The sequence below is a fragment of the Bidens hawaiensis genome, unplaced genomic scaffold (genome assembly GCF_021521415.1).
Source record: "Bidens hawaiensis isolate Kalapana, Puna unplaced genomic scaffold, B.hawaiensis_p1.1 tig00020612_1, whole genome shotgun sequence".
Taxonomy (NCBI): domain Eukaryota; kingdom Viridiplantae; phylum Streptophyta; class Magnoliopsida; order Asterales; family Asteraceae; genus Bidens; species Bidens hawaiensis.
Window position 1 is genome coordinate 113,195 of NW_027493153.1, and position 13,866 is coordinate 127,060.

Below are 13,866 nucleotides of genomic sequence, written 5' to 3' on the forward strand. Positions count from 1 at the left end.
GCACTCAAGTCGTTGAAGGACTACTTATCCTCAGCACCATCCTTAATGAAGCCTGTGGATGGAGAATCCTTGTATTTATACTTAGCAGTTTCAGGTAATGCAGTAAGTGCTGTTCTCGTTAAGGATCATGAAGGTGAACAACACCCCGTATATTATGTAAGTAAGAGTCTGTTAGATGCAGAAGCCAGGTACTCTCATCTTGAAAAATTAATTCTTGCTTTAATTATGGCTTCTACTAAATTGAGACATTATTTTGAAACTCATCCTATTATTTTGAGAACTAATTATCTTGTGAAGAATGTTCTTAGAAAACCAGAGTTATCAGGAAGAACGGCCAAATGGGCAGTGAAGTTAAGTGCATATGATATCCAGTACGAGCCGAGAACAGCAATCAAGTCTCAAGCACTGGCAGACTTTGTGGCTGATTTCACTAGTGATCTACAAAAAGAAGCTGACTTGGAGGTCCAACAACTGGAAAAGATCAAGGATCCTTGGATCCTCTTCACATATGGAGCATCCAACGTAAGAGGAACGGGATTGGGCATACTACTGAAATCGCCACAGGGGGACATAATACCCCAGTCCATTGCATGTGCATTCCAAGCTACCAACAATGAAGCAGAATACGAAGCACTTATAGCAGGTTTACTCTTAGCCAAAAATATGAGGATCAGGTATCTTCAAGTTTATATGGATTCTTTACTCATTACTAACCACTTTAACGGTTCTTACACAGTGAAAGGTGAGAATATGATCAAATATTTAGAAATTGTGAAGGAATTAGAAAAATCCTTCGAAATGTTTAGTATAGTACAGGTACCAAGAGAGGAAAATGCTGGGGAAGACGCCTTAGCAAATTTAGCCTCATCCCTAAAAATACCAGAAAATACGAAGATCCCAATTATTCACATACTCTCGCCAGCAATAGGAGAGCAAGAAGTTGGGGAAATAACAAATGATAAGTAGATTGTGCTTTGGGATCCATTATCCTTGGACAATCAAGGATCCTGGATCCTCCCGATCAAAAAGTACATACAAACAGGAGAAATTTCAACAACAGAGAATCCCAGATCCTTCAAACTCAAGGTATCACAGTACATTTTATTAGATGATATGCTATATAGAAAATCTCTTGCAGGTCCATACTTGAGGTGCATCGAGGATCCTGAGATCAAAGAAGTACTCAAGGATTTTCATGAAGGAGACTGCGGCAACCACACAGGTGGAAGAGCACTATTTTCTAGGATACTTAGAACTGGATACTTCTGGCCAACAATGAAGAAGGATGCAGTGGATTATTCAAGGAAATGTGATGCTTTTCAAAGACATGCAAACATCCTTCATCAGCCAGCGGAGCCTTTATATCCTATATCCTCCTCATGGTCTTTCATGAAATGGGGTATGGATATTGTAGGCAAGCTACCAAAAGCACCCGGTGGAAAAGTCTTTATGCTTGCTATGACTGACTACTTCTCCAAATGGATTGAGGCAGAAGCATTTGTACAAGTCCGAGGAAGGGAAGTAATATCTTTTATTAAAACGAAATATTATAACTAGATTTGGTATTCCTGCTGAAATTGTTTGTGACAATGGTTCCCAATTTATCGGGAATAGAACCACTAACTTTTGTGACAGTTGGGCATCAAAATGATTACTTCCACTCCAGTTCATCCTTAAGCCAATGGTCAAGCAGAGTCTAGCAACAAGATCATCATCAACAATCTAAAGAAGAAGCTAGGATCCAAGAAGGGAAAATGGGCTGAAGAACTTCCTTATGTTCTTTGGGCAGACAGAACAACTCCAAAGAATGCAACAGGTCAAACACCCTTTTCATTGGTGTTTGGATCCGAAGCAGTAATTCCCACAGAAATGGTGGTTCCTACTGCGAGAACGAGCATCCGTGATCCTCAAGCCAATGAGGAAATCCTTCTTGAAGACTTGGATACTATAGAAGAGCTCAGAGACCTAGCAAAGACCAGAATGGCAGCTTATCAACAAAGGATAGCTGGGGCATACAACAAAAATATCAGAATCAGAAGATTTCAAGAAGGAGATTTGGTGTTAAGAAAAGCCTTCCAAAACACAACAAATCCAGCTGATGGGAAGCTAGCGCCCAAATGGGAAGGACCTTATCAGATTGAGTCGGAAGCAGGAAAGGGAGCATATCATTTGCTCACAATGGAAGGCAATAGATTACCAAGAGCATGGAATGTTATCCACCTAAAGAAATACTTTTTCTAATCAGGATCCAGTATCCTGAGAGGATATATTATCCTTAAAGGATCAAGGATCCTAAAATCGGTAATATCTATCTGATTACTTATCCATTTTATATTCTTGTTATTCTAAGGATAATATATCCTTAACGTTTATCTTTTCCAAGTTTTTAAGTAACAATGCAGATTTCAATTAGAGGTTCAATGTCTAAGAGGTTGGCCACCTCTCCTTTACATATAAGGTACTTTACTATTTCCCTTGGCCTTACCCATGATTGGGTATGACCCCCGATGGTCATATCCCCTACGGTTTAAAGGTTTTCACCTTTCTCACGATCGCCAGTTGCGCAAGCTATCCGACGTATAGTTCGGGGCAGCGGGACCAGTACACGCTTAGTGGCTGACAATTTCGTTGTCTCCGGCTATATGGAGGATCCTACGAATAATGGTAGACGTACCATTTCCTAAGGTTTAAGGGGTTTTCACCTCTTCTCAAGGGCCTTGTCGCCAGTTTAATCCTAAGGTTTAAGGGGTTTTCACCTCTTCTCAAGGGCCATGTCGCCAGTTTAACATCCGTATTTGGTCTTGTCCCCAGTTGCACGGGCTTGTCCCCAGAATTACACGGGCTTGTCCCCAGATTACACCGGCTTTTCCCCAGTTACACGGGCTTGTCCCCAGTTGCACGGGCTTGTCCTCAGTTGCACGGGCTTGTCCCCGGTTTATTTTATGGGCTTGTCCCCAGCTTAATGGGTTTAATCCCAGTTAATATTATAAGTTGTTTGCAACAGATTTTCTAAGTTCATTGTGAAGATCAAGACTTATGGATTGAAAATCCTTAAATTGCTTCTAGCAGGGTCACAGAAGGATCATTACTTATGGTAACTTAGGTCTAACTAGACCTTACGGTATGATTTCTGTTTATCGGTTTACACTTATTTGATTTCAGTTTATATCTTCATAGATATAAGGATTCATTATTTTCAATCTATTTTTATAAGGATTTAAGATCCTGATTTATTTGTGCAAAGATCTTTTATCCTAAAAATCTTTTACTTGAAACCGTTTGCCAAACTATCGATAATGTTAAAGTTATATCTAACAAATTTTTCAAAATAAACAACAAGTAAAAAGTCAAAAGATTTATATATTAGTTAAAATAAGCCGCAAGGACTTAACCAAAATTCTTAACCCGGATTTCACCATTCGATAGATGGACCATCCACCTGGTTTAAACATGTGTTACTAGCTGTTCATGATTTGCAGGGAGAATAAGAGGAGTTGGATATATAGCCGGAAGGAAAGTTCCCAAGGAACTCTATAGATATATGATAACTATATCTAGCTTGTCAAATCTCATTTGTTTTTGCAGGAAGTTTGAATTCAAAGGCAAAATGACAAATGTGATCTTATCACAACCGCCATTTTGGGGGCAATTGTTAGGGCACGGAAATTTGACACTGTGGATACGTTATCCTGGCATATGTTCTAGGATCAGTTATCCTTATACAGATCCTGTCAGGATCAAGGATCCTCAGTAGTTGGTATTACTAACGATTGTTTCTCATGTGTAGGTTAATATTTAATAGGTATAACGGCTTTAGGACGTGGTCTACCTAATATTTCGCTACAAGTCACCTGCAGCACGTGGTCAAATGGCTGTAACACGTTTAGTGGGAGAAGTAGCGGATTTATAGGACTTCTTGTCGAGTCACCAACAACTGAGTATTAAGGATATGGTATCCTTGAAGACATGTCTGGATCAATTATCGTTCTGAAGAGTTCCAGAGTTATATATAACGGCTCCAAGATCTGGTCTTCCCCTTATTTCGTAGCCTGAGTGATGGAGCACATGGTCAAAGAGGCAGTTACGATTATATTGAAAGAATGGCGGATTTTTAGGGATTATTAGTTAATAGTCTTTATTATTCATAACTCCCTAGAATTATTATCTTTTATGTATAAATAGAGGTTATGATTAGCTAGGAAGGAGAACACAATACACTCTGCTCTCTATGAACACAGCAGTACACACACACACTTAGAAAATATTGTATCACTGATCGTAATCTCCACCATTGTAACCCGATTTTCGATTAATAAACTTGACGGTGATAGTTTTCACCGTCCGGGGGTTTTTTGTGCCGGAGATCACGATAATCATATACTCGTCGACCAAAGGTTACCTTGTTGATCATTGACTAAAGTAATTCGACCAAAGATTATCTTATTAATCCTTGACCGAAGTTATTTTACCAAAGATTACCTTGATAAGTTTTGACCGAAGTAAGACTATCTTGGTTAAGGGCTTTTTCCCTCGTGATCAAACCTTTGTGTTCACCAATATTACGATTACACACTTGTCATTATCGAGTTAGCACCTTACCTCACTTAACAGATTTGGATACTTGATCCTTAGTAGATTTTTGTCCAAAACAGTAATATGGATTATAGCACCGATTGCCCCACGGTGGGCACCAAATTCTTTTGGATAAAAATCAGCTAAGGATAATGTATCCGAATCTGTCAAGTGAGGTATAGTGCTAACACGATAATAGTGGTTGTATAAATGAAATCTTAATGAACACAAGGATTTGATCACGAGGGAAAAAACCCTTAATTACGGTAATCTTTACTTCGGTCAAAAACTAACAAGGTAATCTTTGGTCGAATCGCTTTGGTCAAGGATTAACAAGGTAATATTTGGTCGGATGGTACTCGATTATAGTAATCTGCGGCACAAAAAACCCCCAAAATGTAAAAACTATCACCGTCAAGTTTATTAATAGTAAAAGGTGATTACAAGGGTTGGAGTTATTGATCAACAATTACAATGAAAGCTAAGCGTAGATATAATAATTGTTACGTACCATAGCCTAAAACAACATATAGATACAATCACATGAAAACACAAGCAAAGTCGACCTAATGCGTACCCTCCCTTATAGATCGTTAACCATAATTATACGTCTTCACAAACTCCTCCTATACTGGACCATAATCTTAGAGATGTGTAAATCTAACAAATCATGTCTAATCCGCTCAAAGATTAACATATTTATGAATTGAAACAAATGATTCACACAAACAACGAATAAAAATGAATTGCAAAACTAATATTTCTAAATGATGCTTAAACTTCTAAAATGGTATTGAATATTCCTCTACTTTTAAAGTCTATATACTAATACAAACTTATGTTTCTAAATGTATTCTTTGAAGCAAAAATCTTGATAGAATAAGATTAATAACAAGATGAGTTAATTTGTTTTGTTTTGTTTTGTTTTGTTTTGTGTTGGGATAAGGAGAGTACAAGGTAGGACGACAAGACATGATAGGCGGTGATGGCGACGGGTCACCGAGTCGGTAATCAATGATTAAGCCACTATTCGGCCACTCAAACCTGATCTAACGTTAAAAGGCATGCATGGCCGACAGCACCCAGTGGCTTCCCATCGTTTAAAAAGTTACCACTTTGACCCGGTGACTCGGTTCCTCTATTATTTTGGTACCACTCCTCGTACTACTGCGCACCCACTTCATTTATTGCACATAAATGCCAACACCAACCAAATTATACCTATCCAAATATGAACATCAACATACACAAGTACAACAATATGATTTTTAACTTGTTTCTCTTTGCTAATGAAATTTCTTTTATTGAGTTTTTTTATATTTTTATAGAATATATTGATTATGTATTTTAATACTTACAGAAAAGGTTTATTTTAATATGTATTATAAATATCTACACATGTATAGATTATATGAAAAACATCTTGCCCACATCGTGCCTCTGCTCAAGCTCGTGCCCTTGACGCTCCAAAAACTTTCCGACGTTTTGGTATTCCAAACATTTTTCACTTACGGGAAATAGTGCGTGCCTTCAGTACGCATGCCCTTTATAAGAACATGATATGATAGAAAACGAAATTAACTATAGAGGGAGCCTATCTAATCTTTTTTAATTATATCTTTTTCCTTTAATATTTAAGAATAAATGAATTAATAAAGTTGTATTACGTGCGATTCAAGATTAAACCCACTGATACGTTTGCATACGTGTTTAACGTTTTTGTAATCACAAGACTTTAGAACCCAAACTTCCAAAATTGTTGTAAAGAATAATGTTTTGGAATTTTGTTCTATAGAATATAAATTATTCTTGTCCTTTAATTATATTTTACGGTAACTTAAATAAATCTTTAACTTGAGGCATTTTTTTATATCATTATTATTATCTTTGTTTTATATAGATTAACTCACTTAACCATCAATTCTATCTCTAGGAGTTTGTTGGAACTGCACAAGTTTACCACGTTTTTAAAGAAAAAAGCCAAGGCATTTCATGCTTGTCTTATTATGTTTTAGTGCCTATGAATTAAAAATGAGAAATGATTTGGTTTATAACAGCAAGCAGGCCGTTTTGTCTAACGTGGTGAGGGAAATTAAGTCGCTTGGCTTCTTATGGGCGAAGAATCGATTCAAGTGGATCAGGTAGTTTAATGTGGGAGGAATGAAGAGGTTTTGTGTTGTAATTGGGTGTGTCGGGTCTGTTACTTCTCGTGTTTGGTGGTTGCAATCGGGTGGTGGTTGTAATTGGGTGTGTCGAGTCTGTTACTTTTAGTTGGTAATTTAAAAAAATATTAAATTTGCCATGTTTGTTTATTATAAAACTTGAATTCTACTACCATTTAAGGAGAAACACCATAAATCATGCATAGAGAGTAAAACTAGTAACGTATTAAACCATCTAACCACAGAATTCATTAAAAGCTGACATAAAGAATATCAATCTTATGAATGTGGACTAAATTAAAAAAGAAGCATGGTAATAAATTCCATAGTAAATACATAAATATATATATATATATATATAAATATAAATATTTTACATCAAAGTTTTCTGTTAATGACACGTAATTATACCAAACGGTGCCTTTTTATAGCCTTTAACTCATCTTGTCCCTCTATAGAAAACGACATGCACACTCTAGCTATATCTATATACTTTACCTTCCTACCAAATCAATTCATTGCAATTCCACCTGCTCGTTTGTGATTTGTGCCATGTGAATGTCATATGTTTTACCCATGTGACATGATTTAAGATCATTCTTATATACACCCAATAACATATATAACATTTATGATATATACTTCATTTACTATCTTCATCTTCTTGTTCTTCACCATTCTTGATATATAGCTTCATACAAAGCACCAGTGCACCACCACGTTCCGCCGCCGCATCACCGCCTCTTTCTCGGCTTTTTACGGCGGCACGATGAAGCTTCACCACTGCAAACACGGCAGAGTGTCACTTTGTGACATGTTAGTGATCATCACTACCCTTTTTGTGCCATTGAGTTATGCTTCTCCTTCATTTTTGTCGGTGTGATTAATTCTTTTTCAAAATTTAATAAAGTTTGTTAGTATGTTAGTTATTTATGTTACACCTTTTTTCAGGGATTAAAGTTTAGCTTGTTTTGGTGGAGAATTTTCATGGATTGTAGAATAAAAAGAATGATATCTTTTGTGGTATTGCTTTAACTTCAAGGGTTCTACCTTTCTTGAAATAACATAATTGTGTCATGTTCTCAAGTAAAGAATGTTGGGACGATATGGTATATATTAAAATGATCCTAGATTAATGTGGTCCTAAGTAATAATTTTGTACATTTTTATTTCTCTTAATTTAACAAATAGGCCCCTTTTGTGACTATATCTATATTGGTGATTCATATAATCATTTTTTTTTTATTTTTTTTTGTTATATATGTTGACAAAAACATTTTAGTACGTTTTGGACAAATTTCTGGTGGCGGATGTGTAAGTGAATTGCATTTATTGCCATCATAAAAGAAGTCCGGATTTGACTTTTGAAAGTCAAAAGAGTTACGTTTACCTTCAAGTTTGACAAATATTAGTAGCATAAGATTTTGTAGATGAAACTTTTAAAACAAAGGAGTCTTTTTTGTGGCAAAGGCAGTAAATTTCCAATTGTAACCACATGGCACATTGTAACAATTTTTTTTCTAATATTATCATGCAACTTTGTACTTGTAGATTCATTTGCTCTGTAAAATATCATCGATAAATAAACGCGAGAGCAAATGAATAATCCTTTTGAGGCTTCTAGTAGAATGTTGTATGGTAAAATTCACATCTCTTTATAGTAATTTAAAACATGTCGGTGTTGATGTTTACAATCATCTCATGGCCGAAAACGTACGGTTTTTTTTGGCAGGAAACGATTGTTACAAAGCCAAGGCACTCACGTCTATTTAAAAGCGCGTTACAGCAAGAAAATGTGAGTTCCAGTTGATCAGTAACATCCACCTAGTTTAGTGACATATGGTTTCATTTGGGTGTTAGGTATTGTTCTATGCTGACTTATCTTTAATTTTTATGTTCAGTTAAATGAACAGCAGTCAGATCTATGGACACCTTTGGTCAACCAAGGATGGAAACCCTGTATTGACTCTACTTCAACTTCTTGTAAGTGCATGTTTACCTCTACTCTCGTAGAGCAATAAGATATGTGAATTTTTTGTCACACATATGCTTTTATTCTCTAAGCCCTGAATATTTTCGTTCTATACGAGAATAACAATACATTAGTTGAAGCCATTATTATGGGAAAAAGTTTGAAACACAAGTAAAAGTCAATACACGACTCTATCACGTAAAATGTGTAGTTTTTTTTTTTTACAAATTCCAGCATGGCTTTGTTTCCTGGTTTTTTCGGTTTGATTTTTTAAGTATTCTAACGGTTATCTCTACTCTAAAGTACCGTTGCCGGATTCTTCGGGATACATTCAAGTGTTCCTCGATGGAGGATTGAACCAACAAAGGATGGGGGTACGTCATATACATTTTGAATTAGAAACTATACAAAGATTATGTTTACACATCCTAATTTGGTCTTATATTTCAGTTTTCTAATGTTCTTTTTTCTTTGATTAGATATGTGATGCAGTTTCCGTGGCTAAAATACTCAATGCGACTCTTGTAATCCCTTATCTTGAAGTGAATCCAGTTTGGAAAGACAAGGTTGTCCCTTTGACTTTTGAATGTCAAACTTGTACATACGAAAAATATATTAATCATATGAATACTAACATGACTTTATCCTGCATTTGCTGCTATTTTGAGGATATTTTTGATGTGGATCATTTTATGAATGTATTGAAGAATGATATATCTGTAGTTAGGGAATTACCCGATGAATATGCATGGAGCACGAGGGAATATTACGCCTCTGCCATTAGATCGACTCGAGTTAAAAACGCTCCGCTTCATGCTTCAGCAAATTGGTATCTTGAACATGTTTCTCCGGTTCTAGAGAGGTTAGAATATATGTTTGACTTTTAACTTCACTATCTTATAAATTTTTTAATTAAATATCATCTCTAAACTTTAATCGCACTTGGTTAGTTACGGGATAGCTGCAATTTCCCCATTTTCTCACCGGCTAGCTTTTGACAACATGTCAGTGGACATCCAACGGTTACGATGCAAAGTCAACTTTGAAGCTTTGACTTTCGTTCCCCATGTTAGAAATCTTGGAGATTTGCTGGTCAATCGTCTCAGGTTTCCTGTTGTTCAAAGTGATGATGCAACTGGCACCGAGTATCTTAAACAAGTCGTTGACACAAAAGGCATAAAGGGTAGAGGAAAGTTTGTCGCCCTGCACCTACGGTTCGACAAGGTACGTCATATTTGACTTTCATGGTCAAATGGACTAATAATCTGCCCCAGTAATTATCAATATCAACTATGGATTGGAAACAATATGTTTGACCATAAAAGTCAAATATGAACTTTCAGGATATGGCTGCACATTCAGCATGTGATTTTGGTGGAGGTAAAGCAGAGAAGAAGGCTCTGGCTAGATACCGCAAAGCAATATGGCAAGGGCGAGTCTTGAACTCGAGGTTTACCGATGAAGAATTAAGGAACCAGGGCCGTTGCCCTTTGACACCCGAAGAGATTGGTTTACTGTTGACCGCTTTGGGCTTTAAAAATAATACCCGCTTGTATCTTTCTTCTCACAAGGTACATCTTTCTTTTAACCAAATTCCATCCTGAAAAGAATTCAATACTTGACTTCCGAGAGTACAGGTGTACGGTGGTGAAGCTAGGATCTCAGCTTTAAGAAAACTGTTTCCAAATATTGAAGATAAAAAGAGCCTTGCTTCAGCGGTTGAACGGGCTCAAATAAACGGGAAAGCTTCTTTATCTGCTGCTGTTGATTATTATGTCAGCATGCATAGTGACATCTTCATCTCTGCTTCACCCGGCAATATGCACAATGCAATGGTACGTACGCATACATTTAAGTCTTGAAAACGGGCAGGCCAAATTGTGTAACTAGTCAAAACAGGGTAGTGTCGCATTAATGGGTGTTTGAATTATTTAGTAACAAAAAATCTTGATTTATGTCAGGTGGGACACAGAACATATCTGAATTTGAAGACGATAAGACCAAACATGGCGTTATTGGGGCAGCTTTTTATGAACCGAAGCATGAATTGGTCAGATTTTCAAGCAGCAGTGGTTAAAGGGCAGAGAAATCGTGCAGGCAAGATCAAGATGCGAGAAGATAAACAATCGATATACACATATCCGGTTCCCGATTGTGTGTGCCAACAAGATTAAGTTGGAGAACACTAGTTTGTCAAATTAAACAACACATCATATGGTGGTTGTGGTAGTTATGATTATAATAAGTTATTTGAATTAAATTTGATCTCTCCTATGTTGTTGCAGTAGTTAACACACATAATGACATAATCTGTTACTAAAATAAACTCATGGGTCCAATGTTTTGAACTCTGGATCATTGCTTAAAATGAATCATCCAATGTGTTCACTACTATGCAAAATCAAACAGCATACCTAAGACTGCTTTACTAATCGGCGCTTTTTGAGCCAAGGGTATTTCCGTCTTTCTTATCCTTATCTGATGACGCGGATCCTTTGGCACTACCGCTTTTAGTCAACTCCTTGACTTCAGGTGAAACAGTATCCATTCCCTCTTCAATAGGAAGAGTTCTTCCAGAACCATCCAATGCAACACCTAGGACTATGTTTTCTTCCATTGCAGCCGGTCGTGTCACCTTTTGTTCGTTTATGCTATCGATTTCAACCGCTTCATTGCTTGGTTCCACATTTTTATCTGGATTTGGCTTCTTGTCTTTTGCATCAGAACTTGTTTTCTTATCAACGGTTTTTATATCAGAAGCTGATGGAACGCTTGCACTTTTCGCTTCTGGCTTGCTATTTGACTTCGTGGAAGATTTGTTGTTTTGACCTTTTGACTTTTCTTCTGAGTTGACTTTGTAATTAGGTTCTATTAACAGCAAGGGGCGATGTGGAGGTGCTCGACCACGAGTAAAGGTTGAATCTGCAAAGGGATAGCTGTCCAAATCAGAGTCGTTGTACACCTTCTGAACCGTACGGATCGGTGTTGCGAGTCGGGCCCGGTGATGACTAATCACCCTCAGAAGATCCAGCAAGATAGCTTCCTTCACACACAAGTACTCTTCATGATGAGGAGTTTTCACAAAGCATGAGATCAGAATCTGCATAACATATATTACAACAAGTTTATAACAAGCGAGACTTATATAATCAAGATAATTATACAGAAAGTACATGGAATAATAAGACCAACCATAAGAGATTGATTTTCAGGATCAACGTTTTCAAGAAAAACCCTCCGATGCAATCTTTGTTGTTCCACTTGAGGGTTCTTTGCTAATACTTTTCGCATATCAGCTACGATAATCTGCAAAAATAAGAAGCTAAATAATCTTGGTAATTAAAGAAAGGAATAAATCAAATAAAAAAGATGAGTCATGTAATTACATTGATCTTATTGACATCTAAATGACTTATAGCTAAATGAGTTTTAATACGCCAGTGAGTCTTCTGGGTCATATTTCTCACTACATTCATGGTAAACTTGTGATTTGGAATATGAATAGCTTCACGATCTTCGCCTCTTATAATTGTAGGTGACCACCAACCAACATGCTACACATGAAAACAAAGAATATTAAAACGAGCATATGCAAGTTGTCTCTTGTATTGCCTTGTTGAAAGAGCAAACCTCTACAGTTCCAGATACTTCATAGCCTTCAATCTTTGCTTTAATCCACTCGTTGGCAACAAATGGACGTGTTGCATGAATCATAACACTCGACAGAAAATTTGTGAATATCTACATTCAGAGGTATAACTTAATGAATATGTTTTCATTAACACATCAACTAATAAATGCATAACATGGCATAAATAATATCATAATATGTATACCTCACGACCAGCAAGTGTGAGCAAAACAGTCCCGAGACCACCTGCAGTTAACCATTTCTGAGTAGAAAAACCTAACAGCTCCATGAAAAGTGATACAGCTGCAACCCATACTGCAGTATATACAGCTTTGCCAGCAAACTGGAATCCCATCTGTCAACACCACAAACAGAATATTAAAATACTAATAAACTAAAAGTTATTAATCTCATTAAAAATCATTGATAAAGAAGTGAGGAACACACATTTCTTGTATCAGTAGCATCACTTGTCTGCATGAAAAAGTTCTGTGTTTGTTGAATTGCACTGTGTTAAAGATTTAAACAACGATTTAGAAACAACGAAACCTGAAAATTAGTAACAAATCAAAATAGTTAATGGACAATTTACCTGGATAAACAGTAAGCAAGTGCAAGAACAGTCGATAATGATTTCACAAACGTTAATAACCGACTTTTAACAATCTGGCTAGCTTCAGATGGTAAAACAATTGGATCTAATGCTCTGCGTAAAACTAGATGCAATTAATATCATATTAGAGTTAGTTAACACGCATATATTGTCTTAAAACAAACCTGCAGATAAGTATTGCTCCGGTCCATAACAGCAATGGCTGAAGGTAAGAAGTCATAACATAATGAGAATTACTCTTTCCCCAACTCCCATCACTCTTCTACAAATTTATTAATTGTCAACGAACATTTAAGTACAACAAAAATAGAGAAAATTACAATACAAAACCAATTATTCTTGTTTATGTTTAACATCCTAAGGTCATCTCTACGTGAGCTTCAGTTTGATAAGCAATCCAATCTATAACCTGCAAATGTGTACAAAATATATATATTTGTCAACAACACATGTTGAGTGAGTAGATTCACTAGTTTTGACACAAACAAAATGATAATATATAATGATATAAATAATAGGGTAAAAATAAGCAAAACTGTTATCTGTGAGTATAAACAATGAAAGTGTTAAGCAAGTAATGAGTGTCGATGAAACCATTGCCAATGCGATCGGGCTCCGGCCACTACGACAGTCGTATGATCATACTATAATGAGATTATGTTGTACCTCTCCGAATGCGATTCAAGTAAGCAAGCAAGCAACTAGCAAGTAACAAACAATCATTCAATTGATACACCACACAAAGATCACGGTTTGCGTTTGAGAAATAATAAGATAAATAGTTTGCTAAATTGTACGCAAGTGTCCCCAAAACAACAATAGGAAAAAGGGGATGTGATTACTCACCTGATTGGATGAACGAAGTAAGTGACGATGGGGGAGAGATGAATCCTTCGGGATATACCGTCAAGGATTC

The 13,866-nt window shown here is 36.4% G+C and overlaps 2 protein-coding genes across 2 annotated transcripts; one reads left to right on the forward strand and one right to left on the reverse strand.

The window, feature by feature from the left end:
* Positions 1-7,198: 7,198 nt before the first annotated feature.
* On the forward strand, positions 7,199-10,969 carry LOC143561194 (O-fucosyltransferase 39-like). The gene is made up of 9 exons (XM_077049316.1): positions 7,199-7,611; positions 8,467-8,529; positions 8,636-8,717; positions 9,010-9,080; positions 9,186-9,568; positions 9,657-9,930; positions 10,050-10,277; positions 10,344-10,541; positions 10,668-10,969. Exons 1-9 carry the CDS (start codon positions 7,504-7,506, stop codon positions 10,878-10,880), a joined length of 1,620 nt encoding a protein of 539 aa, XP_076905431.1. The 5' UTR covers positions 7,199-7,503; the 3' UTR covers positions 10,881-10,969.
* A 76-nt stretch (positions 10,970-11,045) lies between these two features.
* Positions 11,046-13,221, reverse strand: LOC143561195 (mechanosensitive ion channel protein 2, chloroplastic-like). Its single transcript, XM_077049317.1, has 8 exons — positions 13,115-13,221; positions 12,930-13,043; positions 12,785-12,845; positions 12,543-12,692; positions 12,337-12,447; positions 12,093-12,260; positions 11,899-12,012; positions 11,046-11,806 (listed from the first exon to the last, which is right to left on the reverse strand). Exons 1-8 carry the CDS (start codon positions 13,168-13,170, stop codon positions 11,135-11,137), a joined length of 1,446 nt encoding a protein of 481 aa, XP_076905432.1. The 5' UTR covers positions 13,171-13,221; the 3' UTR covers positions 11,046-11,134.
* Positions 13,222-13,866: the final 645 nt, after the last annotated feature.

Bases quoted from the DNA above. Each gene is read 5' to 3' on its own strand.
- LOC143561194 (XM_077049316.1), top strand. From the start codon at position 7,504: ATGAAGCTTCACCACTGCAAACACGGCAGAGTGTCACTTTGTGACATG. The intron at 8,530-8,635 runs GTGAGTTCCAGT...TTTTATGTTCAG, and splicing joins GCGCGTTACAGCAAGAAAAT to TTAAATGAACAGCAGTCAGA. The intron at 8,718-9,009 runs GTAAGTGCATGT...TCTACTCTAAAG, and splicing joins TGACTCTACTTCAACTTCTT to TACCGTTGCCGGATTCTTCG.
- LOC143561195 (XM_077049317.1), bottom strand. From the start codon at position 13,170: ATGACTTCTTACCTTCAGCCATTGCTGTTATGGACCGGAGCAATACTT. The intron at 12,693-12,784 runs GTGTGTTCCTCA...TGGTGTTGACAG, and splicing joins ATGCTACTGATACAAGAAAT to ATGGGATTCCAGTTTGCTGG. The intron at 12,448-12,542 runs GTATACATATTA...CTCTGAATGTAG, and splicing joins TCACACTTGCTGGTCGTGAG to ATATTCACAAATTTTCTGTC.